The 27,847-nt window shown below is 45.0% G+C and overlaps 1 protein-coding gene across 2 annotated transcripts in view; it reads left to right on the top strand.

Annotated features, from left to right (window-relative positions):
- Positions 1-27,847, top strand: part of LAS1L (LAS1 like ribosome biogenesis factor) — a 71,196-nt gene that overhangs the window by 28,918 nt on the left and 14,431 nt on the right. For both annotated transcript variants that reach the window (XM_032227883.1, XM_032227882.1), the window contains exon 9: positions 24,404-24,486. In XM_032227883.1, the coding sequence (XP_032083774.1) occupies positions 24,404-24,486 (83 nt within the window). The remainder of the gene's footprint in view (positions 1-24,403; positions 24,487-27,847) is intronic.

The following is a 27,847-nucleotide window of genomic DNA, read 5'->3' on the forward strand; positions in this document are numbered from 1 at the left end:
GAACTTGATGCCTCTATGTACGGATTTGCTCGCTTATCTTAACATCCTTTTATACTTGCGCAATTTCTTTGTAAGTAGTGTGGATGTGTATGATTGTAAGTGAATGATCCCAGTTTTTAACTTGTGTAATTCCCCTTTATATTATATTGTTGTAATTTTTAAATTTTTTGTGGGGGTGTGAGTGAGTGAGCGCTTGGGTGTGTAAGTGAGGATTGGGATTGGAACCGGGTTCCCCCACACTGAGTGCTTCGCAGAAGTGTTGGGGGGGATCTGGGCCTATTCCCAATCTCAGGATGATTGATTCGAAGGGCCTGTCGGGGAATGCGGGGGCTATGGGGGTGGGTGCAGGGACCACGGACACGGGAGTGGGCCGGAACATTACGGTCTTAACAGGGAGGGGCAAATATGGCGGGGACTTTAGGGCTGGCCATTACCGGGGAAGGAGGGCTCGCTACGTCACAGAGATCCCTCCTTCCGGCCCTATGAGTCCCACTCCAAGGCCAGATGGCGTGAGTAATCAGGACCCTGGTCTCAGGCTGCTGTCGCTAAATGCCAGGTCTGTAGTTCACAAGGCTCCCCTCGTCCGGGACCTAATTTTAGACGAGGGGGCAGACCTGGCATGTATTACTGAAACCTGGCTGGGCCCGGAGGGAGGAGTCCCCCTCGTAGAGATGTGCCCAGAGGGTTTTCAGGTGCTTCATCAGCCGCGACCCTAGGAAAGGGGTGGGCGTGTGGCTATTGTTATCCCAGAGTCTCTAGCTCCTCGTAGGATCCCTGCTCCGGAGCTTGTCGGGTGTGAGTCCTTACTGGTGAAGTTGGACCTCAAGGGTCAAGTGGGCTTGCTGTTAACGTACCTGCCTCCCAACAGCATTGCAGCAGCCCTCCCCTCGCTCCTCGAGTCAGTAGCCGAGCTGGCAATTGAGTTCCCCAGGCTTATGGTTCTGGGGGACTTCAATTTGCCTTCGCTCAGCGAACACTCTGATGGAGCGCAGGAGTTCATGGCTTCCATGACAGCCATGGGCTTGGCCCAAGTAATTCGGGGCCCGACTCACTCGGCAGGTCACACGCTCGACCTCGTATTCCTCTTGGAGCAGTGGAGTTGTGATCTTGGTTTGAGGGGTAGTGAGATCTTTCCCCTGTCATGGTCGGACCACTACCTACTGAGGCTTGACTTTCGGAGACCAAACCCCCACTGTAGGGAGGAGGAACCGATTAGGTAGTTCCACTCCAGGCGCCTTATGGACCCTTTGGGCTTTCAGACGGAGCTTGGCGTTGTTCCTGATACCCTCGCCCGCAGTCCGGCGGAGACTCTGGCTGCTGCCTGGAATTCAGCAGCATCAGAGGCTCTTAACCGGATTGCGCCTTTACGGCCAATCCGAGGCAGTGGATCCAGGAGGGCTCCTTGGTTTACTGAGGACCTCCGGGAGATGAAGCGCCGAAAGAGACGCCTAGAGCAACGATGGAGATCCAGTAAGTCTGAGTCAGACCGAGCACTTTTAAGATCCAGCATCAGAGTCTACCTCTGGGCAATTAAGACGACAAAAAGAATACACATTGCCTCTCTGATAGCTTCCGCTGAGTCGCGCCCAGCCGCCTTGTTCAGGATAACCCGTTCCCTCCTGAATAGGAGGGATACGAGCGATCCTTTGCAAGGCAGAGCTGAGGAATACGTCCAATTTCTCGCGGATAAAGTTGCTCGGCTTCGGACGGACCTGGACTCCAAATGCACAGAGCCAGCCGAGGCACCAGGGGATAATCTGGAGCGACATCTCTGGATTGATTTTCAAGTTGTTACCCCTGAGGAAGTGGACAAGGCCATGGGAGCTGTAAGTGCCTCCACATGTGTGCTGGACCCGTGCCCCTCCTGGCTGGTTGCTAACAGCAGGGAGGTGACACGGGGCTGGATCCAGGCGGTTGTTATCGCCTCTCTTCGGGAGGGGTTCTTTCCCCCCGCTTTAAAGGCGGCGGTGGTGAGACCCCTTCTGAAGAAGCCATCTTTGGATCCAGCCGTTTTAAATAACTATCGTCCAGTCTCCAACCTCCCCTTTGTGGGGAAGGTTGTTGAGAAAGTGGTGGCCTTTCAGCTCCGGCGGTCCTTGGAGGAAACCGATTATCTAGATCCCTTTCAGTCGGGATTTAGGCGTGGCTACAGCACGGAAACCGCCTTGGTCGCGCTGACCGATGATCTCTGGAGAGCCAGGGATGGGGGTCATGCCTCCGTCCTAGTGCTCCTTGACCTCTCAGCGGCCTTCGATACCATCGACCATGGTATCCTTCTGTGACGACTGCGGGAGGTGGGGGGTGGGAGGCACTGTCTTACGGTGGTTCTCCTCTTACCTCTCGGATAGGTCGCAGTCGGTGTTGGTCGGAGGGCAGAGATCGACCCCTAGGCCCCTGAATTATGGGGTGCCGCAGGGTTTGGTCCCGTCCCCCCTCCTGTTTAATATCTACATGAACCCGCTGGGTGAGATCATTCGATGGCACGGGATAAAACACCATCAGTATGCGGACGATACACAGCTGTATCTGTCCGCCCCGTGCCAACTCAGTGAAGCGGTTGACGTGATGTGTCAGTGCCTCGAGGCTGTTAGGGTCTGGATGGGGATTAACAAGCTTGCTCTCAATCCGGATAGGACCGAGTGGCTGGTGTGTTTCCCTCCCACTAATTGGCCAAGTTTTCCATCTCTCAGGCTGGGGGGTCAAACAGTACGCCCCTCAGACAGGGTTCCTCCTGGACCCACAGCTGACTTTTGAACACCACTTGTCGGCTGTGACCAGGGGGGCATTTGCCCAGGTTCGCCTGGTGCACCAGTTGCGTCCCTACCTGAACTGGGAGGCCCTCACAACAGTCACTCGTGCCCTTGTGACCTCAAGACTGGACTACTGCAACGTGCTCTACATGGGGCAGCCCTTGAAGAGCATTCGGAGACTTCAGCTTGTCCAGAATGCAGCCGCGCGAGCGATTGTGGGTGTACCTCGGTACACCCACGTTACACCTATCCTCCGCGAGCTGCACTGGCTACCTATTGGTCTTCGGATACGCTTCAAGGCGCTAGTCATCACTTATAAAGCCCTTCATGGTATTGGACCTGGGTACTTGAGAGACCGCCTGCTGCCAATTACCTCCAATAGACCGATTAGATCCCACAGATTAGGCCTCCTCCGAATTCCATCCGCTGGCCAATGCCGACTGGCGACCACCCGGAGGAGGGCCTTCTCTGTGGCTGCTCCGGCCCTTTGGAACGAGCTCCCCGTGGAGATTCGAACCCTCACCACCGTTCAGGCCTTCCGCAAAGCCCTTAAAACCTGGCTGTTCCGACAGGCCTGGGGCTAATTGAGCTTCTGTCCCCCCTTGAATGGTATGGTTGCTGTGTGCTTTTAAATTATGGTATTGTCTTGTTCGTCTTTTTATTCCTTATTTGTACCCCCTCCCCCCTTGACTTGAGTTGTGAGCCGCCCTGAGTCTCCTTCGGGGAAAAGGGCGGCATAGAAATATAATAAATTCAATTCAATTCAATTCACACCTTGATGTCAATTGGATACCCAAATATTTCACTTTTTTCACCACCTGTATATCCAGTTTCCCCATCAACTCTTTTCTGTTTTTCTGTCATATTTTTCAAAATAAACGCTTGGCCTTATTTTCAGGGAGGTCTTATTACTTTTGAGGTGCATGAGGCAGTGAGTGTGGTCACCACATGCCTGCTGTTGTGTTGCAATATTTTCAGGGAGAGCTTATTTTCAGGGGAGGGCTTATTTTCAGGGGAGGGCTCATTTTAGTGCATGCACTCAAAAGCCCGGTTGGGCTTATTATCTGGGGAGGTCTTATTTTCAGCGAAACAGAGTAGTTTTCAATTATTTTTTTCTTTTCTCCATTTGAATGTTGTAAATTCCCTTCTTCATCCACCAGTTGGTTTATCAGCTTTTTTTCTCTTTCCTTTTTCAACTTGTAGGCCAGCCAACGTCCTGGTTTATCTGCATTTTCAAAAAAGTTTTGTTTTGCCAATTTTATTTTGTTTGCCAAATCTTCATTTTCTATCAGGTTCAGTTTATGTTTTTGCAGTTCCTACATATTTTTAACTTTTTTGTTTTGTGGATTTCTCTGCAGCTCCGTCTCCAAACTTTTGCATTCCAATTCCAACTTCTTTTGAGTTTCTCTATTCTGACTATTCTTTTTCCCTAAGTATGTCATTGCGAGACCTCTGATATATGCTTTACAGGTGTCCCATACATTCTGTAATGATGTGTCTTCCTTTCTATTTTCCTGGGAGAAATAAGTCAGTTCCTTTTCCATATATTGCTGGAATTTTTTTCATTTAATATTCTTAAGTTTAAAGTTCATCTCCCCTTTTTCCTCTGTCCCGTCCAAGTCATTATTATTGGATTATAATCAGCACATGTGTTTATGTCTATGTCTATTTTGAATGTTTTGAGTATTAACTCTGTTGATATCCACATTATATCTATTCTTGATGAAGATAAGTGTCTGTTTCAGGAGAAGGTATATTGTTTTTCTTTCAGGTGTCTTATTCTCCAAACATCTTGCAAATTTAATTCTTTCGTCATTGTAAAAAATGTTTTGGGTAGGGTTTTTCTTGGCTTCTTGTTCATCTTTGTGGGTATATATTTTATTGCATTATTTACAATTGCATTAAAGTCTCCTAATATACATATGTCTTCGTATTCATATTCTATTATCTTTTTATGTAGTTTCCCAAAAAATTCTTATTGTTTATCGTTTGCGGTATATATTGCCATTAATAATATCTTTCTCAGATTCATTGTTATCTCCACCATTAGTATTCTCCCCTCCCCATTTTCAAAAATTATATTTGATTGGATTGTCTTTCTAATACATAATGCTATTCCCTTTTTACTTTGGTCAGCCAGAGTTGTGTATAAATTACCTAGTTTTACCTGTTCCAACAGTTTTCTGTGTTTCTTTCTAATATGTACTTCCGGTAAGCATATAATGTCCAATTTCAGTTTCTCTAGTTTATTGAATGTTCTTTTTATTGCCGAGTTTAGTCCATTTATATTAATTGAGATTACTTTTATTTCTTCATCCATATCATTGGTTTATAGGTTTAGTTGATCTAATCACTCTCAGCTCCCTCTATTCCTTTGTCTCTTTGGTCCTTGCTCCTTCTCTTAGCGCTTTCTCTTCCTGATCTTTCTCCGTCCTCCCTTGATCTTTCCCCCTAGTTTCCTGGGAATTAGTTCCTCCATCTTCTCTTACCAACATTCCTTCCTGTGCTACTATATGTTGTTCATAAAATAACTCTGCTTTCTCTAGTGTATCTAATCTGTGCCTTTGTTCTTGCCAGTTTACCAAAATTACCAACTCACCCCTTTCTTAATCAGACTCTTGGTCAGGAAGTGGTATTCTTTTCTTATTTCCCTAACCTTCCTTGGAATTTGCTTCAATATCACTGTCTATCTAGATTTGTATTTGATTCTAGTACTTCTTGTTGCTTGCAGTATTTCATTTTTTAGAGTTATTTAAATAAATATTACGTGTACCTCTCTGGGCAAGTTATTTCTTGTTGCATATCTTGTATGTGCTCTAAATGACTCATCCATTCCACCTAAAATGTGTTCCTTACTCCTTTTTGTGACCCCGAGAGGATTTCTGCAATCTTCTCTGCTAAATTGTCTCCTTTCTCCTCTTCAATGTTCTGAAATCTTAAGTAGAATTCGGATCTTTCTATTTCCCAGAGTATGGAGGATTTATTTTGCTTTTTTATCAATTGTTATCAATTTATAATCCATCTCCTCCACTTTTTTCTCTGTTATTTCTGCTCTTTATTCCACCTTCTGCAATCTCTGCTCGTTTTCCCCCATCATTTTCTTAACTTCTTTCAATTCATCTTCCACCTTGCCCACTTTCTCTTCTACTTTGTTTACTTGCTCCTGGTGATCCTTAAGATCCATGTGTATGGCTTGCAACATACTTTTCAGCTCCGAGGTAGCACTTCAAATTGGTATTGATGTATTTCCTTAATTCCGCCATCTCTTTAGGAGCCATGGAGTACATTTTTGGCTTCGGTAGGGTTGCCCCAGGCATGAACTCTATCACACAATTGATGGGTTGGTGAAGGGGGAGGTAATTGATCTTTCTCACTGAAAACCCATGCCAGATCCCAATATTCTTTTGGTATTTACTGGATATCTGGGAGTTTAGTGTCTGCTGCCGGGGCTGCAGGCTGTGGATGATCTGCTTTAAGGGGTTTGAGGGTCCCTGGGTAGCCTTCTGGCTTTAGGGAGGGTAGCGGTCCAATGCCTAGGGTCAATTTTCGAACATCGTCCTCCCACTTTATAGTAGGTGCCCATTTGTCCAACCATGCAAGCCTCAAGATGATTGATTCATTTATTTTTGATGCTATGATGAATCTGAAATGTTCATAATGGTGCTTTATCTGCAACTTCACCAAGTCAGTAATTAGCTTGGCAGGGGCCCCTCCAATTAGTGTCCTGTCCACTTGCTCAATCTGAATGGGATTGGCTAAGGGTCTTGTGCATATGCCCAGCTGCTCTATGATGGACATGTTGATTAAGCACCAGGTCCACAACTGCCCCTTCTATCCACATCTCGGGCACTATGAGTTTGGCTTTGATGGCAAAAGGGTGGATGGATGCACTTAACATTAGGTCGTGTTTGCTGCTTTTTTCTTCCTCTGAACTGGGAAGGGTTTCCCCATCTGGCGGAGTCTTTTCGGCAGTTGGCTTTTGATGGGGGTGATGTTTGTGATCCAGAATAACTGTGGTATTGTACACAAGGAGGAGTTCTGGCCAGTCCCTTAGTTTTCCAGCCGCCCTTCTAAACTCCCAAACTAATTCCTTTACTTGTGACGGCCAACATGTCGCAATCCTTGGATCTGCTCTTCTGCTTCCACATATTGGGCCACATTGCTAAATCAAATTCGCATCAGCTGAACGAACCCGTCTGCATCTTCTAATTCATGAGCCGCCTTGTTGTGGAGCTTCCCCTTCATTCATCCCATCAGTTATCACTGATCAGCCCCCAGTCAGAAGGGCATTGATCCCCAAATTTCAATGTGCACCCAGACTCAATTTAGGAAGTAGGCTAGTTTCCCAGGGGTCCCATCAAATGTTGCTCGAAATCAAGGGGGTATGGGAGCTGGTGGAACTGGTGCCTGGATTTGCGTAGGCAGTTGGGTGGGCGCTTGTGGCTGGAGCACTCCTTGCGGCACTGCTTCCTATGGCGGCAGTTGGACAGGAACATGTTGAGGCATTGCGCTGGGGGCTGCCCCTGCAGCGGCGGTTGGGCTGGAACCTGTTGAGGCAGTCCTTGGGGTTGCCTTGGACTAGTTATCTGAAATGGTGCCATCTGCTGAGGAGGGGCAAGCATCCATTGGTATTTTGCCCAGCCGTGGTCCAGGAAGAAAGCCCACCCTGGTGGAATCTGACTCACAGGTTGCAACTCAAACATTGGTGGCTGGCTAGGGGGCGAAATCCCCACCCCCTCTGCTGCTTGGCTAGGTTGATTTCCCCATCCTGGTTGATGGGCTGTCTGTGCCCCAGGGCAAAGGGGCACTGTTGTTGGTCTTATTCCAGTGGTAAGGTTTTGTGCTGACCCGCTTGTCACTGTATGGAAAGAGTATAAATCCCCATTCCATTGCTTTGCGGAGTTTTGACCCAGGAAGGCAAATGTCGGCTGGGCCATAGTCCACCTGGGTGGTTCGGAGCTAAGGCAAGCATTGATTCCATTCATGTTAAGCTGTCCGAATTGGTCTGGGAGGCTGGTCAGAGTCTAACTGCGTGAGGGTGGTTGGGATCCCCAATCATTGGAGCACCCAGTTGGTGTCTGCTTTGGTCCCCTCCACTCATGGGTCAAGGCTGCCCCCCCCCCCCCCGTGGCTCCAATAGCAACTCCTTAATCCCCTGGCCCAGCCAACATTCACCTTCCCGGCCATGACCCCATAGCACCATGGAGTGGAGATTCTGTCTCCTTCCATTCAGTGGAAAGCTGATCAGCCCACAGCCCCACAGCTGGGGGCCAACTGCAGCCCCAATTAACCTGGGTTGCAAATGCCCCAACAACTGGGTTGGATGAATCGGCATGGAGAGCTGATGGCAAGCCTGCAGCAGAGCTTTTGGGGGATTCCGACCCCAAATCAGCAGTCAGCATTTGGGTTACTGCCAGCGAACCAGATCCCACCGTGGTGGGCTTTCTACCTGGGCCAAGGATGGGTGCAGTATCAGTGGATGCCAGCCCCCATCCCACAACCTGCGCTGGTGCAGCTGCTTGGGATGTTCCACCCACAGATCATGGCCCCCCAAGTGATTCTGGTATTGCTGCAACCGCAAATGCAGCCCCAAGCTGCAATTCCCCCACAAATCATGGTCCAACAGCAGCTGTCGGTAGTATTGCTGCAACATGCCTGCCCAACCGCCCACACAAATTCAGCCACAAGCCCCACCGGCTCCCACACCTCCCCGATTCCAGGTGACGTTTGATGGGACACCTGTAAAGTTAATCTATTCCCTGAATCGAGTTTGAGCACATATTGATCAAAATGGGGATCAATACCTTTCCGACTGGGATTTGGTTTCAGTCATATTGAGTCGGATGAATAAGGGGAGGCGTTGGAATGGATGGCTGAACTCCACAATGAAGTGGCTTCTGAGCTAGATGCTGCCGCCGGATTTGTCCAACTGATTTGGACTGAATCAAATTTAACAATTTAACATCAAGTGGAGGCGGGAGCGCAAATTCAAAAGTTGAAGCAAACCGCCCAACCGACAAAAGCTAGTTTGTGACCTTTGGAGACTGGCTGGGAAATTACAAGACTGGCCAGAGCGCCTCCTTGTACACACCTATGAACTCAGAAAGGCATGTGGCATCCAGGGGGTGCCTGAACTTATCCAGAATTGGTACAATGCTACAGTCATCTTGGAGCTCCACCTCCACTGAAAGCCAGCCACCAAAAAGCCAGCCAGGAGACATCTAGGTCGCTGAGCACAAACAAAGCAAGCCGAAAGGCCTATCCCAAAATTGGTGGGAGCCATAAAGGGCTATCGATGTGGTCAGCATTATTATTTATTTTCCAAGCAAGCCCACTTTATCGCTTGTGCAGGGTTACTGTCAGCGAAGAAGCTAGTGAAGATGTTTGTTAAACACATCTCTTGCCTTCATGGTGTGCCCTAGAGAATCATCTCAGACTGAGGAGTCCAGTTCACTGCTAAATTCTGGAGGGAGTTCCTGAGGTCCATTGGGTCCACGCAAGGACTCAGCTTGGCTTTCCATCCGAATACAAATGGAGCAGCGGAACGGACTAATGCAATGGTGGAACAATATATCCATTGTTATGTAGACTACTAACAGGACAATTGGTCAGACCTGCTACTGTTCGCCAAAGTACCATATAATAATGCTGTTCACAGCAGCACTGGATTAACTCCTTTTTAAGTTACCAGTGGCGTGGAATTTGTCCTCATGCCTGAGCTGCCCAGGGAGTGCCCCTCCTCGATGTCTTTGACTGAATGGATGGACACTCTGAAAAAGGGGTGGGAGAATACAAGAAAAGCTCTGGGAGACGTAGTGGAAGAATACAAAAAACAAGCTTCAACTCCCCTTTCATGTGGGAGATAAAGTTTTCCTATCTACCAAATACATACAGTTAAGGATGTCTAGCAAGAAATTAGGGCCAAAGTTTTTATGTCCCCAATTATCAAAATAATTAACCCAGTAAACGGGTCAGCTCAGTCTGCCTAGAATTCTAGAGAAGATACACTCAGTCTTTCATTGTAGCCTGCTGAAACCTGTGATTGGGTTTAATTTAAGACTGCAGAGCCAACTCCTCCTTTAGTAATACAGGGAGAATCACATTACAAAGTGAAGAAAAGACTAGATTCTAGATTGTATAGAGGTCGTTTAAAATATTTAGTGCATTGAAAGGGGTATCCATTGTCTGAAGCCACGTGGGTGAAAAGTTAGAATGTGAAAGCTGACAAATTAGTGAAGCAATTTCATGACAAATTTCCAGATAAGCTGAAGGGTCTCCTGGTGGGGCGGGGTGGGGAAGAGGGGGTTAGTTAGTAAATATTAACTCTCTGCATTTTTTACAAGACACACTTTTCTTCTGAGGAGAGGCTATATATCCCCCCTCCCCCCTAAGACCCACCTCCCTTCCCCCCCCCCCCCCGACTTCCCAGAGCCCATACATGGTGTAGCTTTTTAACAAACACAGTCTAAAATATATTAAGGCAAAGGAAATAAAAAAAAGAAAGTCAATGACATCTCTGCGTTGAACTCAGCTTCTTGCTGTTGCACAAACTTTAAGCAGTTTAAATTATTCCTAATCTTAAGCATAGGCTATCTGGAATTTCTTAGTCCCGTATTTGTTTTGTGTATAGTCAATCCATTTTTTCCAGTCTCGTTTATATCTCTCATTTGAGTGGTCTTTAAGATATGCCGATATTTTAGCCATCTCGGCTAGGTTTGTAACTTTCAATGTCCATTCTTGAGTTGTAGGCAAGTCTTCCTTCTTCCAGTATTGCGCCACCAACAGTCTTGCTGCCGTTATTAGGTGCAGAACCAAGTTGGTCTCTACCGCTATAAAGTCAGTACATATACCTAGTAAAAATAACTGAGGAGTAAATTTTATCCTTCTTTTAAAGATATTTTGCATGATCCACCAGATTTTTATCCAAAATGCCTTAACCTTTTGACAAGTCCACCATATATGAAAATATGTAGCATCGAGAGAACCACATCTCCAACATTTAGGCTGTACATTCGGATACATAGAAGCCAACTTTTTAGGATCTAAATGCCATCTATAAAACATCTTATAAAAATTTTCTCTCAGGTTTTGTGCTTGTGTAAATTTCACATTTCTTACCCATATTCTTTCCCACGTGTCCAACATTATTGGTTCTTCAATATTCTGAGCCCACTTTATCATACAATCTTTAACCAATTCCGTTTCCGAATCCATCTGTATTAGTACATTATATATCCTCTTTATATGCATTAAGCTTTGGTCTCTTATTTGTTTAAACAAATTATCCTCAACTTGGATAAAACCAGTTTTTTGGTCTATTTTCCACCTGGCCTGTAATTGGCCATACTGGAACCATGTTTGAACTACTTCTCCTCTTTCAATACCTCTAAAGATTTTAGTTGTAGAACCCCCCTTTCCAAAGTGAGAAGTTGTCTGTAAGTGGTTCTATCGTGTTTTTGTTCTATATTCATATTTTCAATTGCATGTCTAGGAATTGCCCACATGGGTAACTTATCATTTAGTTTATGTTGATATTTTTTCCAGACCCGCAATAAAGCATTTCTTAAGATATGACTTTTAAAGTTCTTATCCAATTTTTTGTTGAATAACAAGTAAGCATGCCAACCATATACCAGATCATGTCCCTCGATATTCAGTATTCTATCATTGGTTAAATGGGTCCAATCACTAATTGCGGATAGCGCCACTGCATCATAATATAATTTTAGGTTAGGTAATTTCAACCCTCCTCTCTCGTGTACATCTTGCATTATTTTCATCTTTATCCTCGGTTTCTTTCCAGCCCATACAAATTTGTTGATACCCTTCTGCCATTCTAAAAGATTTGCATCTTTTTTAAGTATAGGTAGCATTTGAAAAAGAAATAAAAATTTTGGTAAAATGTTCATTTTCACTGCCGCTATCCTACCCAGCAAAGATAAGTGCAATTTCTCCCATTTTTTCATCTCTATCTGTATACTCCGCCAAAGTGGTTCATAATTATGCTTATATAGTTTCCCATTTGAGGCTAAAATATTGACCCCAAGATATTTGACTTTTTTAACTACCTCACATCCTAGCATCCCTCCTAGTTCTTCCTTTTGTTCAGTATTCATATTTATAGCTAATATTTTGGTTTTTCCTAAATTTATTTTAAAACCAGACACTTGACCATATTGATTAATCGTGTTCATTAAAACCATACTAGATTCCTGCGGTTGTTCCAATATTATGACCAAATCATCCGCAAAAGCGCGAACTCTGTATTCTTGCTGCCTAATCTTGATCCCTTTTAGACCATCCAAGCCCCGTATTTTATTCAATAATACTTCCAAAGTTATAATGAACAATAGTGGGGACAAAGGACAGCCCTGTCTTGTACCTTTTCCGATTTGAAAAGAGTCTGTTAAACTTTTGTTGACTATGATTTGAGCTGTTTGCTGTTGGTATATTGCTGTAATTGACCGTAAAAAGCTATCTCCTATCTGCATTTTTTGCCAATATCTTCAACAGAAATTGCCAATTAACTCGATCGAAGGCCTTCTCAGTATCCAGAAATATGAACGCAGCAGGGATTTGGTTGTTCTTTCCCAAATATTCTAATGCATTAATGATTAGTCTAACATTACTCTTCATCTGTCTCCCCTGTATAAAACCTGTTTGGTCGGTATGTATCAATTGTTGAATAACCACCATTAACCTATTTGCTAGTATTTTAGTAAAAATTTTATAATCTACATTAAGTAATGAGATAGGTCTATAATTTTTTGGTTGGGTAATATCTTGATCTTCTTTGGGTATCAACGATATAAACGCTGTCTTCCAAGATGGGGGCACTTTACCTTCCGTTTGAATTTTATTAAATAGTTCTCTAAGAGGTTCTACCATTTCTAACTGTAAGTTTTTATAGTAAACCGCTGTCAAGCCGTCTGTGCCTGGCACTTTCCCTAATTTTAGTTGTTTGATTACCTGCAAGATTTCCCCTGAGGTTATTGGTTGGTTCAACTTTTGCCTGTACTCTTCTCTAACTAGGGGTATTTCCTCTTTATCTAAGTATTTGTCTATGTCTAGTGCTCTACATGGGGCTGCCCTTGAAGTGCATTCGGCGACTGCAGTTAGTCCAGAATGCAGCCGCGCGAGTGATAGTGGGCGCACCGCGGTTCGCCCACATAACACCTATCCTCCGCGAGCTGCACTGGCTACCTGTCGATCTCCGGGTGCGCTTCAGGGTATTACTTACCACCTTTAAAGCCCTCCATGGTAGTGGATCTGAGTACTTGAGAGACCGCCTCCTGCCGATTACCTCCCTCTGACCAATTAGATCGCACAGATTGGGCCTCCTCCGAATTCCATCCGCCAGTCAATGCCGACTGGCGACTACGCAGAGGAGAGCCTTTTCAGTAGCAGCTCCGACCCTGTGGAACGACCTCCCCGTCGAGATTCGCACCCTCACCACCGTCCAGACCTTCCGCACAGCCCTTAAGACCTGGCTATCCCGTCAGGCCTGGGGATAAGTTTCTAATTCACCCCGCCCGAGTGTTGAGTGTTGAATGAAAGTTGTGTTTTTACTGTTTATTTTATTCACAGATTGTTTATGTCTTTATATTGCACCCCCCCCTTTCCCTATGAATGTAAGCCGCCCTGAGTCCCCTCAGGGAAAAGGGCGGCCTATAAATCCCAAATAAATGAAATGAAATGAAATGTCCAAACCCTTAATTTTGTCCCCTTTATACAATTCTGTAAAGAATTCCCGGAATGCCTTTTGAATCTCCTCCTGTTGAAACACCTCCTTCCCTCTATAAATCAATCTGGTTACATTTCGAGTTTTCGTTTTTTTCCTAATCTGATAAGTTAACCATCTGCCCGGTTTATTTGCGTTACAAAAAGTATTGTGTTTTGCATATAATAAACTAGTGGCTACCTGATCAGAGATCAACATATCAAATTGGGATTTTAATATAGTAATTGCTTCCTTAACCTTTGTATCGCCTGGATTCAATGTTAACCCCAACTCCTTCCCTTTAATTTCCTCTTCCAATTCTTTTCGTTTCAGCCCTTGTTTATGTCTATGTATTTTGTTTATATTCATCAGTACTCCTCTCATATACGCTTTGCTTGCATCCCATACAAATTCCATAGGTGTACCCTTATTCATATTCAGAACAAAGTATTCAGATAACAATTTTTTACAATCATTAATGTACTTCTCATATCTAAATAAGTTTTCATTCAGCCTCCAAGACCTTCTTGCCTGCACTATCCTTCCCAATTCTATCCAAACTGGGTTATGATCCAAAAGGACCCTCGCTGCAATCTTTGTCTTCTTCACCCTAGAAAGTAAATCATTAGTAATTAGTATAAAATCAATCCTTGAAAAGGATTGATGTCTATCAGAAAAGAAGGTGAAATCATATTCCTCTGCGTTTCTTTCTCGCCAAATATCTCTCAATTCAAAGTCGTCCATCATGTCAAAAAAAGGTTTGGGTAGCTTAGCTCGCATATTAGTATTAGGGCGAGAGGTCTTCTTATCTCTTTTAGTGTCAATCACGCTGTTCCAGTCACCCAATAGTATACAAGACTTATAGTCCCACTGTACTAATTTAGCGTGAAGATTTCTATAGAATCCATCTTGCTGTTGATTAGGAGCATAAATTCCCAAAAGTAATGTCTTTTTCCCTTCTAAGACTAGGTCTAGTGCGATATATCTTCCAAAGGGATCTGCTTCAATTAGTTCAGTCTTAATGTCTTTTTTTAAGTATACAACTATACCATTTTTCTTTTCCGTAGCAGAGGTCACAAAATGTTGACCAAGTTTGGGGTTAAACAAATATTTTTGATCGGTTGATTTGATATGAGTTTCTTGTAGACAAATTATATCATTCTTGAACTGTTTAAGATAGTGGAATATTTTCTTTCTCTTCTATGGAGAGTTCAGTCCATTGACATTCCATGTCAAAATCTTAGTTGTCATCTTTGGTTGCCTGAAGCTTTTTTAGAGCCTCCTGCAAGGCCTGTTTAACCTTTGGCCTAGCTCCTCCCATGGCTTCTGAGCTTGTTGCTGTAACTCCTTGATCAATGGCCGGTGATTGTTGAGGTTGTTGTATTGTAGCTTGTTTTTCCATTCATCTGGTGGTCATACAGCTAGGTCTTTGTTCCATGGCAGCTTGCCCTTCTGGGAGGGGAAGATGGTGCGTCTTGTCTGGTAGTTGTGTAGTTTGCCGTCTATCTTGTCCTTCTTGTGGTCTTTCTCCAGATCCAGATGGTGCAGGGTGTCCCACCTTCAAAATATTGTGATAGAAATCTCGGGCTTTCCATACAGAATTGAGACGATATCTTTGCTTGTTAAGTGTAATTATAATACCAAATGGCACATCCCATCTATACTGTGTCTGACAGTTTCTGAGTTCTTCCACTAGAAAAGCATAATCTCTCCTGGCTCTTAGCATTTGAGGTGGTATTTCTTTCAAAACAATCAAATCCTGGCCGCCGACTTGAAGCCTGGTGTTATAGGACTCTTGTAATATCATGTTTCTGAACTCTCTTGTGGCGAAGTATATAACTACATCTCGGGGGAGTTGCTTTTGTTTTGCCGCCCATGAATTAACGCGATAAATTTTATCGATCTGCCAGTCAAAGTTGGACCCCGGTCGTCCCACCAGACGGTCAAAAGCCTCTGAAAAAATCTGTTTCAAGTTCTCCTGTTTATCCTCACGCAACCCCCTGATTCTTAATGCGAACTCCATCTGCCTGTACTGTATCATAATCGTTTTTCAGCGTTTTCAACTTTTTGTTGCACCACCTCAGTTTTGGATGTCAAGTTGGTATTAGCTTCATTAAGAACCTCTAAGTTATCTTCAATTCCAGAAACATGTTCTGTCAGGACGGTTACCAGTCCCAGTATATCATCGCTTATTTTGGCAATCCTAGTATCAAGTTTATCATATAAGTCCGCCTTAAACTCTTTTAATTCGTCCTTTATCTCCTTAATCTCCTCTCTGAATTCTTTGAAGGTTTCCAAAAAAAGTTCTTTCGTTAGCACATCTCCAGTAGGGGGCAACTTTGTGCCAGGTATCGGAGATGTGCTTCTAGGAGGAAGTTTCCCCCCCAGGAATTAATTTTGATGCCATTATAAGTCTTATCTATGGCAATTAATCAAGCTCTACTGGCTTGCTGTGCAGCTTACGAAAAAAAAAAGAAGAGTGTTAAGTCACCCCTTTTTTAGCTCTTTAGGATTTTTCAAAGGATTTCAAAAAAAGAAAAAAGAAAAAAGAAAAAGCATTGTAACGAAGCAGCTCGGCATATTCAGTGCCGTCTTTGACTTCTCTGTATCAGAAATAACAAAGTTGATAAGAACAAAGTCTTGTAAACTCTTCAGAGAAGTGAAACTAATTAATAAGAAACTGCTGGCTGGCTGTTCCTCCCTTTGAACTTTTATCACTGCTTTTGCAGAAGAATTAGGAATGTGGCATTGTTACGAAGAACGCACAATTGCCATTTTAGGAGCCAGTTTCTTTTAAGAAGAAAAAAGCTAAGTACACGAAGGAAGCTCTTGTAAAAAATGACGCTAGGATTTTAAAGAAAACAGATAAGGTTCTCAGATACGGACTCTGCTTGTATTAAATTCAGATAAATAGTTCAAATATTGTCCTAAGTGGAGGTATCTTACTTTGAGCCGTGAAGATGAGGCTAGGAATTTCCGGCACGGAGATAATGATTCAGCCTTGGCTGGCCCCCCTTCCCTTCACAGCCGAAAAGGCTGCAAACTTCAAAGGAAAAGCTCTTGCCAGCTGGATCTTCTCTCCCCCTCTTCTTTGCCTGAAGAGTGAGGTACCTGCCAGATATCTAGGCAGATAACGCCACCAGAAACCCGGGGGCAGCTCTCTTAAGCTGCCGCCATCAGCAAGATCCCGCCCAGGAACGCCATCTTTTCTTTTTAGATTTCAGGCCTGCCACACTTTCTACTGTGGGAAAAGGGAGGGGGATTATACGGAGTTGGGTGATGTGTAGCCATAATAACATTGTTCTTAGAAAGTCAAGGTTGCTTTTGTCTCTGCACTTGACCGGAATGTGGTTGGGAGGAATCTGTCTTCGTGGCAGTGGAAGATTGGACCATGTGATGGACTTGTGGTTGTTGGGACAGGATCTTGAACTTTCAACTGGGTGGGAAAACCTGAATCTGAAAGTTTCCACATTTTCCAAGATGTGCCAACATGACATCTCTAACAAAATGGAACTTTTAGGAAACTCAGGCCTTGGAGTTTTATTTTGTTAACCCTGACACACTCTTTTCCAACAACCCAAGATGACTCTACACATGGACATCACCAGATGGTCAACACAGAAATCAGAGTGACTGTGTACTCTGCAGCCAAAGATGGAGAAGCTCTATACAGTCAGTAAAAACAAGACCAGGAGCTAAATGTGGCTCAGATCATGAGCTTTTCGTGGCAAACTTTAGGCTTAAATTGAAGAAAATAGGGAAAAGCACTAGGCCACTCAGGTATGAACTAATCATGTCCCTGATGAATATATGAATATATATGAATAACAGTAGAGGTGACAAATAGATTTAAGGAATTAGATCTGATAGACAGAGTGCCTGAAATACGGAAGTTCGCAACATTGTGCAAGAGGTAGCCAGTAAAACCATCCCAAAGAAAAAGAAATGCAAGAAAGCAAAATGGTGTCTGAGGAACCTTTGCAAATAGCTGAGGAAAGAAGGGAAGCGAAAGGCAAGGAAGAAAGAGAAAGATGCACCCAATTGAATGCAGAATTCCAGAGAATAGCTAGAAGAGATAAGAATGCCTTCTTAAATGAACAGTGCAAAGAAATAGAAGAAAACAATAGAATAGGGAGGACCAGAGATCTCGTCAAGAAAATTGGAGATATGAAGGGAACATTTCATGCAAAGGTGGGCATGATAAAGGATCAAAAAGGCAGGGACATAATAGAGGTAGAAGAGATTAAGAAGAGATGGCAAAATTACACAGAAGAACTATACAAGAATGAACATACTGTCTCTGGTAACCAAGATGGGGTGGTCACTGACTTCGAGCCAGACATCCTAGAATGTGAAGTCAAATGGGTCTTAGAAAATCTGAGCAACAACAAAGCTAATGTAGGTGACAGTATTCCAACTGAGCTATTCAAAATCTTAAAAGATGATGGAGTAAAAGTGCTACACTCAATTTGCCAGCAAATTTGGAAAACTCAACAGTGGCCACAGAATTGGAAAAGGTCAGTTTACATTCCAAATAAAAAAAGGCAATGCCAGAGAATGTTCAAACTATCACACCATTGCACTCATTTCACACGCTAGTAAAGTTTTGCTCAAAATCCTACAAGCTAGGTTCCAGCAGTATGTGGATCAAGAACTATCAGAAATACAGGCAGGATTTCGAAGAGGCAGTGGAACTAGAGATCAAATTGCCAACATACGCTGGGTCATGGAGAAAGCTAGGGAGTTCCAGAAAAACATCTACTTCTGCTTCATTGACTATCCTAAACCTTTGACTGTGTGGATCATAACAAATTGTGGCAAGTTTTTAAATAGATGGGAGTACCAGACCATCTTATTTGTCTCTTGAGAAACCTATATGCGGTTCAAGAAGCAACAGTGAGAACAGGACATGGAACCACTGATAGTTTCAAAATTGGGAAAGGAGTCTAGCAAGGCTGTATACTGTTTCCCTGCCTATTTAACTTATATGCAGAGCACATCATGAGAAAGGCGGGGCTAGATGAATCAAAAGTTGGAATTAAGATTGCCAGGAGAAATATCAACAATCTCAGATATGCAGATGATACCACTCTAATGGCAGAAAGTGAAAAGGACCTAAAAAGCCTCTTGATGTGGGTGAAAGAGGAGAGTGCAAAAGTTGGCTTGAAACTCAACATTATGAAAACTAAGATCATGGCATCTGGCAAATAGATGGGGGGAAATGGAGATAGTGACGGATTTTATCTTCCTGGGCTCCAAGATCACCGCAGATGGGGACTGCAGCCAATAAATTAAAAGATGCTTGCTCCTGGAAATCTAGCAAATCTAGACAGCCTAGACAGATGTCTCTAAAAAGCAGAGACATCACCCTGCCAACAAAAGTACGAATAGTCAAAGCTATGGTTTTCCCAGTTGCAATGTATGGCTGTGAATGTTGGACCATAAGAAAGGCTGAGAGCTTTTTAACTATGGTCCTGGAGAAAACTCCTGCGAGTCCCTTGGAACAGAAGGCGATCAAACCAGTCAGTCCTAGGGGAGATCAACCCTGACTGCTCTTTAGAAGGCCAGATCCTAAAGATGAAATTCAAATACTTGGGCCACCTAATGAGAAGGATGGTCTCACTGGAGAAGAGCCACATGCTGGGAAAGATTGAGGGTAAAAGAAGAAAGGGACGACAGAGAATGAGGTGGCTGGATGGAGTCAGCGAAGCAGTCAGCGTGAGCTTAAATGGACTCCAGAGTGAAAAGTATTCCCCTGCAGAAACCTCAGGACACAATGTAACAATAACCTTTTATTAATGTAGCTGACAGCGAACAAAGTAATGAACTTAACTGACAGCCTTTTATATGCGAGCTGTCAAACTGTTAACCAATAGGAAGCTTGCCTGACTTCCGTGAGCCTGCACACGCGCTGGAATCAACGGATTACTTTTGCCCATTGATTGACAAGTCTTTCTTGAGACCTCAGAACTTAGCACTCGTTCCCCCCGGATTGTACACACATAGTCTCTGAGATATGCGGGCTTCCGGGAGATCCTTTCCAAGCATCTCCTCTGAAGTTGCCGACTCCTCAGCAGGCCCCTCTAGAGGTCCCTCCCTCGTTGTCAGGGATAGGTGAACAGGTAAGGGCTCCTACGACAGAGATATGGGAAAGGTAGAAGCGTTGAAACTGAATTGGTAGCAGGCTGGTCGGACGTTGTTTTCTTCTGATTGCGAAGGCAAGGACGAACAATTTTGTGATGGGGTAGTATCATGTTGAATTATCTGTTGATGGCAGCGCCAAAGTTGATCTATGTGGCGTTGCCATTGCCGACCATCATCTAACTGGACCCTATAAGAACACGGGCCAGTTATTTGAATTATCTGACCCGGTACCCATTTAGGATCACCTATGCAATTTCTTGCACATACTCTTTCTCCCAACTTAAAAATACTCTGGAGCAGCATTTGCATGATAATGAGGATGTAATCTGTCTAAAATGGTGCGAAGACGCCATCCCATTAATAACTCAGCTGGACTTTTATCAGTTGACGGGCAAGGTGTTGAATGCTGTGCTAATAAATACTGATTTATTTTCTGTTCCCAAGGATCTGAACCTAAACGTTGCAAAGCGTCTTTAGCGGAATGGACTGCCTGTTCCGCTCTACCATTGCTGGCCGGGTGATAAGGTGCTATCAATGCATGTCTTATTCCTAGCCCTGCTAAAAAAGCTTGGAACACTGCTGAAGTGAATTGAGGGCCATTATCGGATACTAAGGTGTCCGCTAGTCCGCGCGTGGAAAGTAGTTTTTGTAATTCTTTAATAGTGGCCTTCGATGTAGTTGTATTCATGGATGCAATTTCCACCCACCTTGAAAATGCATCTACCACAACTAAAAAGATATGCCCCTTTACTGGCCCAACAAAATCTATATGAATTCTTGCCCACGGAGATTGTGGTAATTCCCAAACTCGAGGATGAGCAGCTGCTGGATTAGGGCATGATGCTTGACAAGGAGAGCATTTGGTCACCCAATTTGTTATTCCTGCATCCAAGTTGGGCTACCAGACATAGCTACGGCCTAATGCTTTCATTCTACCTATGCCAGGATGACCTTCATGTAGGCGTTGTAAAATTTGTACCCTTAAATTTGGGGGAACTACTATCTGTTCCCCCATAAAAGACAACCTTTTACTATTGACAGTTCCAGGCGTCTCTTCCAAAACAGCAAAAACTGTTCTGACCGCTCTCCTCGAGGCCAACCCCTACTGACCCATTCAATGACTTGAGATAAAATAGGATCAGTTTTAGAATGGCCTGCTATATCAGAAGCAGAGAGTGGGATCTTGAGCCTTCTGAGGCAACGGACATCTACTTAAAGCATCAGCATGGTCTATATTCCAGCTGGTAACTGTATGCTGCAAGGAATTCAGTCCATCGAGACATACGAGGTGAAAGAATTGTAAGAGTTGGCTTATCTCCTGCAATTATGCCAAGCAACGGTTTATGGTCGATTTGTAATATGAAAGAATGACCATGTAGATAGTGGTGGAACCTTTTGATTCCAGCCACCGCTGCCAGCGCTTCTTTGTCCAACTGGCTGTAATTTCTTTCTGCCTTGGACAATGAACGTGAGAAATACGCTATTGGAGCCTCACTGCCATTTGGACATCGATGACTGAGTACAGCCCCTATGCCATACGGAGAAGCATCTACAGCTAATATTAGAGGTAGTGCTTCATTGTATTGAATGAGGACAGAAGATGACGTCAGGAGTGATTTAACAGCTGTAAACACTTGTTCCTCACAACTGCCCCATTTCTAGTTTGCTGACGCGTGTAACAGTCTATGTAAAGGTTCCACTACAGAAGCCTTATGGGGTAAAAACATAGCATAAAAATTTAATAAACGCAAAAAAGCTTGTAACTCCATCTTATTATTTGGAGCTGGAGCTTTCTTAATAGCTTCTACTTTTGAAGGGGCTGGATGAATACCTTGGGCATCAATATGAAACCCGAGGAAATCTACCGCCTCCACACCAATATGACACTTATTTTTTTTTATTTCAGACCTGCCTCCCAGAAATGGAGGAAAAGTGTTCTAAGTTTATTGAGTAGCTCCCCCTGACTGTGCTGCGATGAGCACATCGTCAAAATATGGTAACACTCCAGGTAACCCATGGAGCAGCTGTTCTATAATGCTCTGGAAAATGCCGGGAGCCACGCAGAGTCCAAATTGGAATCTACGGCAACAGAATGCTCCCTGATATGTGATGATCATTTGGGCATCTGCCATCGCATCGTCTACTGATAATTGTTGATAAGCTTGAGCTAGGTCAAGCTTAGCAAAAAGGTGTCCACGACCTAACGAGTGCAATAGGTGTTGCACTACAGGTACTAGATAGGGATGAGCTTGCAATCCTTTATTAATTGTGGTTTTATAGTCCGCGCAGATCCTTATGGATTCGTCTGATTTCATTGGTGTTACGATAGGAGTCTCCCACTTCGCATAATCAACTGGTTCTAATATTCCTTGCCTAATTAAATTATCTAGCTCTACATCCACCTTTTCTTGCAGTGCAAAAGGGACTCGCCTAGCTTTAAGTCTAATGGGTGCTACATTGGGGTCTAAATTAAAAGAAACTGGTGTTCCATTATATTTACCCAATTCATTGCTAAAAACGTCCTTGAACTCCCGTGTCAGGTCTTCAAAACCGGCAGCAATTTCTGTAGAGTGAATTCCTGAAATAGAGAATCCCAATGCCTCGAACCAATCTAAACCCAATAATGAAGCCAGTGGCCCCTCTACAACTATTAACGGTAGAGAGCCCTTAAATTTGCCATGCTCAACTTGAAATTGCCCGCTACCCACAATTGGAATAGTCCTTTTTTGGTAATCTCTTATAATGCAGCTAGTTGGATCTAACTCTGCTCTAGAAATTGTGGGCAGGATTCTTTTGAGGCTGCCCCAGGAGATAATGGATCTCACTGACCCCATGTCGATCTCCATTTTACAAGGAGACCCCTCAATTAAAACAGTGGTAAACATCTTCTGGCAGCTGCCTTTTGCTTCACAGGCTATGTTGACAGTTCCTTCTTCCTCGCTGTCCCGGTCGACGGCATTGCAGGTCTCCTTAGCGCGGGCTGATCGTCTTTGCGCCGCTCTATTCACAGGATGACCAACATCTGTGGCAGGCAGGATGGCACGGCAGACATAGGCTAAATGACCCGTCTTCCCACAATGCCGGTAGATGGCTGATTTAAACCGGCAATTAGACCACAGATGGTTCCCTCCACAACTCAGGCAACTTGCCTGAGAAGCATTCGTGGCTGGCTTCCATCTGCCATCCGCTGCTAACTTGATACGTGCTACTTCGTCAATTGTTTGCTGTTCCTTTGTTTCCTCAGCAGATTGCTGATTAACAACGGCTTGCTGAGGATGGCATGTGGGATGCTTGACATTTTTGAATTACAGCAGCGGACTGGGCTGCCTGTTCAGCTGCTCGAGCTTCATCTAAAGCAATAGCTAAGGTTAGCTCCATTTTAGTTAGCAGGCGGCGCTGAAGCCTTAAATCCCTGCTGCCATAAATCAGTTGTTCCAGTAACATGGCTTGCCTGAGAGCTACCATTAATTGACTAATAGTCTCATTTTCTTTTTGAACACACCCGGTGAAATGCGAAACGTCTAGCAAAACGGGATGGCACCGGTGAATAGTGTCCTTTTAGCTTGGCCACTACGACTTCCCAAGACACTGTATGCACGGAGGCAGGGCCATTGAGAACATCTCTGGGCCACATAAACTCAAAAAATAACCTCTCTTTCTTTCTGTGGTTATCCCCGTCAAATCATGGGCAATAAGGAAACATTTGAACCGCTGAATAAACGCCTCCCACGACTCTCTGTCGGGCATAAAAACGGCAAATGGAGGTATAGCCGTCATGCTGCGAATCGTTATCAGACGGTATCTTTGTACTAGCGGTTACTCTTGGGATCCCAGCCTCGTCGCCAGTGAAAAGTATTCTCCTGAAGAAACCTCAGGACACAATGTAACGATAACCTTTTATTAACGTAGCTGACAACGAACAAAGTAACAAACTTAACTGACAACCTTTTATATATGCGAGCTGTCAAACTGTTAACCAATAGGAAGATTGCCCGACTTCTGCGAGCCTGCATCCGCGCCAGAGTCAATGGATTACTTTTGCCCATTGATTGACAAGTCTTTCTCGAGACCTCAGGACTTAGCACAGAGGATGGTAGAGGAAAGGAAGGCCTGGAGGAATGTTGTCCATGGGGTCGTGATGGGTCGGACATGATTTTGCAACTAACAACAACAACAACAACAACAAAGTAAATCCCTTTTAAAATACAAGTCCTCGACTTACGACCACAATTGAACCCAAAATGTCTATTGTTAAGCAAGACATTTGTTAAATGAGTTTTGCCCCATTTTACAATCTTTCTTGTCAAAGGTAAGTCAGTCACTGCAGTTGTTAAAATAGTAACAAAGTTGTTAAGTTAATCTAGCTATCCCCATTGACTTTGCTTGTCAGAAAGTCACAAAAGGTGAATACCTGACCCCAGGACACTGCAACCATCATATGAGTCAGCTGCCAAGCATCCAAATTTTGATTACATGAGTATGGGGATGCTGCGACTGTCATAAGTGTGAAAAACAGTCAATAGTTGTGGCATTGACAAAATCACCATCAGTCAAAAGGCAGCTTTACTTGGAGCAGCTTAAATCCTGTGACGGTACCTTTGATATTATTAAACAATGACATCCACTATCCCAGATCCCAGGGAAGGACTGGGGTGGGGGGTGGGTGCCAAATCCAGTCTAAATATCTGGCTGAACGAGCAACCAACCATAATAATAATGTTGGGGAGTAAAAGGACATTTGTACTTGGAAGATCCTGGAAAATACTCACTGGGCTTTAAATTCCTATAGGGAAGTTGTGGCTGAAACGTTGCTTGAAGATGGCTTTCTCATTCCAACTGCTGACACTGTGCAGATCTTAAATATTCCTCAAGGTTGGTATGTCAAGTTGCTTTTTTTCCTTGGTCAAACAAGCAAAGTTCTCCAACCATTGGCTGTTCAAAATCTGTGCAGATTACCTGCACTGGATCCTGGCAATCGATTTAGTTGTCTGTGCAGTATGGCCATTCCAAACACTCAAAGCAATTACTAGGACTGGTTTGTTAAGATAAAAACCAAAGCTATGAAACTTCAAATTGGTAGGATTTTCAGCCCTAAAAAAAGATTTTGAATGATTTTCTAAAGGTTTTAATTTTAATTTAATCATCTGAAACTACCAAACACTCTTTACCATAAGCCAGATCAGCAGGACTCTAATAGTTCAGAAAAGTTTCTCCTGCAGGTTTAAACTTTTGGGCAGTTTGGAAGAGAGAACAACGAGGCTTTGCGCTGGCTGGCTAGGCAGTGAGCAGGTCAGGTGGTGCTGGCTGGCTGGTTGGGGAGTGGGCAATCATGGCTGCTTAGGTGGCTGCCACCACCAGCAGCTTCAATGCCCAGACTGAAGCTGGAATTCACCGCGCCGGGGGAGAAATGAGAAGCCCTGCTGTCCTGCAGAGCCCACTGATGCTTGAGTGGGGCAGACAGGGAAAAAAAGGCTGCTCAGATGGCTCCTGCCCATCCCAACCCCGCTGCCACTGCCAGCAGTTTGAATGCCCCAACTGAAGGAGAGATCGCTTGCTCTCTCATTCAGGCACAGAAACAGAGTTTGGAGAGAGCCCCCCTTCTGTCTTGCTGTGGCAGCAATTGCGGCACTTGCTGATGCCTGGAAGCAGTCAGGATCTGGATGGGGATGAACAAACTGGTGCTCAATCCCGATAAGACCGAGTGGCTTTGGATGCTACCCCCGAAGAACAGTTCAGACAGTCCGTCCTTGATCCTGGGGGGTGAAGACTTACACCCCTCAGAGAGGGCTCGCAATTTGGGGGGTCCTCCTGGATTCACAGCTGACACTGGAACACCATCTGTCGGCTGTGACCAGGGGGGCCTTTGCCCATGTTCGCCTGGTACATCAATTGCGGCCCTACTTGGACCGGGGGGCACTTCAAACGGTCACTCACGCCCTTGTCACCTCAAGGCTGGATTATTGCAATGCGCTCTACATGGGGCTACCTTTGAAAAGCGTTCGGAGACTACAGCTAGTCTAGAATGCAGCCATGCGAGCGATTTTGGGTGTACCAAGATACACCCATATTACACCTGTCCTCCATGAGCTGCACTGGCTGCCAGTCGGTCTCCGGATGCAATTCAAGGTGTTGGTTATCACCTTTAAAGCCCTATATGGCTCAGGACCATCGTATCTGCGAGACCACCTACTGCCACACACCTCCCAACGGCCGATAAGATCCCACAGGGTGGGCCTCCTTTGGATGCCATCAGCTGGACAATGTCAGCTGGCGGGCCCCCGGAGGAGAGCCTTCTCTGTGGCTGCTCCGACCCTGTGGAACCAGCTACCCCCAGAGGTCCGGATGTTACCCACTCTCATGGCCTTCAGAAAAGCTGTTAAAACCTGGCTGTTCCGGCAGGGCTGGGGTTGTTGACCTTATTGTTAAGGTCCAGCACCCATTAGAAATGTATGCGTGTTGGGAATTTTTAAATTATTCTTTTATTTTGCTTTTCTTTTTTCTTTCTTTGTAAGCCGCCCGGAGTCCTCCAGGATTGGGCGGCCTAGAAATTTAACAAATAAAATAAACAAATAAATAAATAAATAAATAAATACTTCAGTGCCTGGCTGGTGGGGAGCTCAGGTAAGCTGGTGCGGGGCATGGGGTGGCAGCTCTGCATTCTCCTGCGCCTTGCTTTGTGGCTGTCGTACCAGTGAGTTGCTCAGCCTCCTACTAGGTTACAACAGAGAGCAAGGAAAAGTGATGAAGAATGAAGCGAGGTGGAGGATGAAGGAGGGAGGATGAAGCAATCAGGGTGCAGAGCTGCCCAACCCACCTTGCCTTACTTGAGGGCCCTTCAGCCAGGCCAAACCCTCACCCCTGCCACCCAGGGCAGCCACTTCCCTTTACTAATCTTTCAAGCTCCTTTTGCCGCTGCCACGTGCAGAGCAACTAAAGTAGTCTGAGTAAAAAAAAAATAGTTCAGATCTTTTTTTGTGTCTGTGAGAAGTTGGAAGGTCTGAACTATTTTTTATACCATAGTCCCACAGACTACTTAAGTTGCTCTGCACGTGACAATGGAGCACTGGGCTTGTGCGAGCACACACATGCCGGGATGGCGTGGGCCGGGCCAAAATGACGCTGGCTGGATCCTTACAGTTTCCAGGATGATCCAAGGGCCTTGAGTTTGACACCCCTGATGATTAATTTCTATTATTTGAGATGTTACCCAAGGGACCATCATTCTTCTCCTCCTCGTTCTCATCCTCCCCTCCCAAGTGGCAGCGGGACAGGGTCTCATTCCTGCAGCAAACTCTGGCAGACTGGACATGGGTGTGAAGATCCTGGCTCTGCAGTGCTTTCTTGCTCAGTTGAAGCCTTCGTTCAGCCTTCAAACAGTAAGGACGGCTGTGGAATTTGAATTGGACAGGTACAAGAACCAACGCTGTACGTGGGCCAGCTTTACTCTTTGAAGGCTGAATGGAGCCTTCAACTGAGTGAGGAAGCACTGTGGGGCCAGGCCCTTCATAGCTGTGTCCAGCCCACCAGAGTTGGCTGCAGCGGGACAGGAATGAGACCCTATCCCACTGCCATTTGGGCAGGGAAGACGACCAGGAGGAGGAGGAGAACGGCAAGACTTTGCACCAGCTGGCCAGGCAGAGAGCAGGTCAGGCGGGACTGGCTGGCTGGTTGGGGAGGGGGCAATCATGCTGCTTAGCTGGTTGGCACCAGCAGCTTGAATGCCCCGACTGAAGCTGGAGTTTACTGTGCCAGGGGAGAAATGAAAAGCCCACCTGTCCCGCAGAGCCCACCGCTGGTTGAGTGGGGAGGATGGGGAGAAAAAGGCTGCTCAGGTGGCTCCCCCCCCTGCTACCAGCAGCTTGAATGCCCCCCCCACCCCCCGACTGAAGCAGGGATAGTTTTCTCTCTCTCTTTCTGTCTCGCTGGCATGGAACTCAGGTAAGCCAGTGCGGGGGGTGGCTCCACACCCTGTCTTGCTTCATACTCCACCCCACCTACCTTGCTGCTCAGGTGCCTCCTACCACCTGCGCTGCTACCAGCAGCTCGGGTGCCCTGGCTGAAGATTTCTTTCTCTCTCTCTCTCTCCTCTCTCTCTCCCTCCCCCTCATTCACTCACTCACACATTGATTGCTCTCGCACTCTCTTTCTCCCCCACCCCTCCATTTGCATGGACAATGGAGGACAGCAACACTTTTCGCACCGAGAATGAAAGTTCCTGGGTCCCTGCCTCTCT

Source organism: Thamnophis elegans, chromosome 12, assembly GCF_009769535.1.
Source record: "Thamnophis elegans isolate rThaEle1 chromosome 12, rThaEle1.pri, whole genome shotgun sequence".
In the NCBI taxonomy this organism is placed as follows: Eukaryota; Metazoa; Chordata; class Lepidosauria; order Squamata; family Colubridae; genus Thamnophis; species Thamnophis elegans.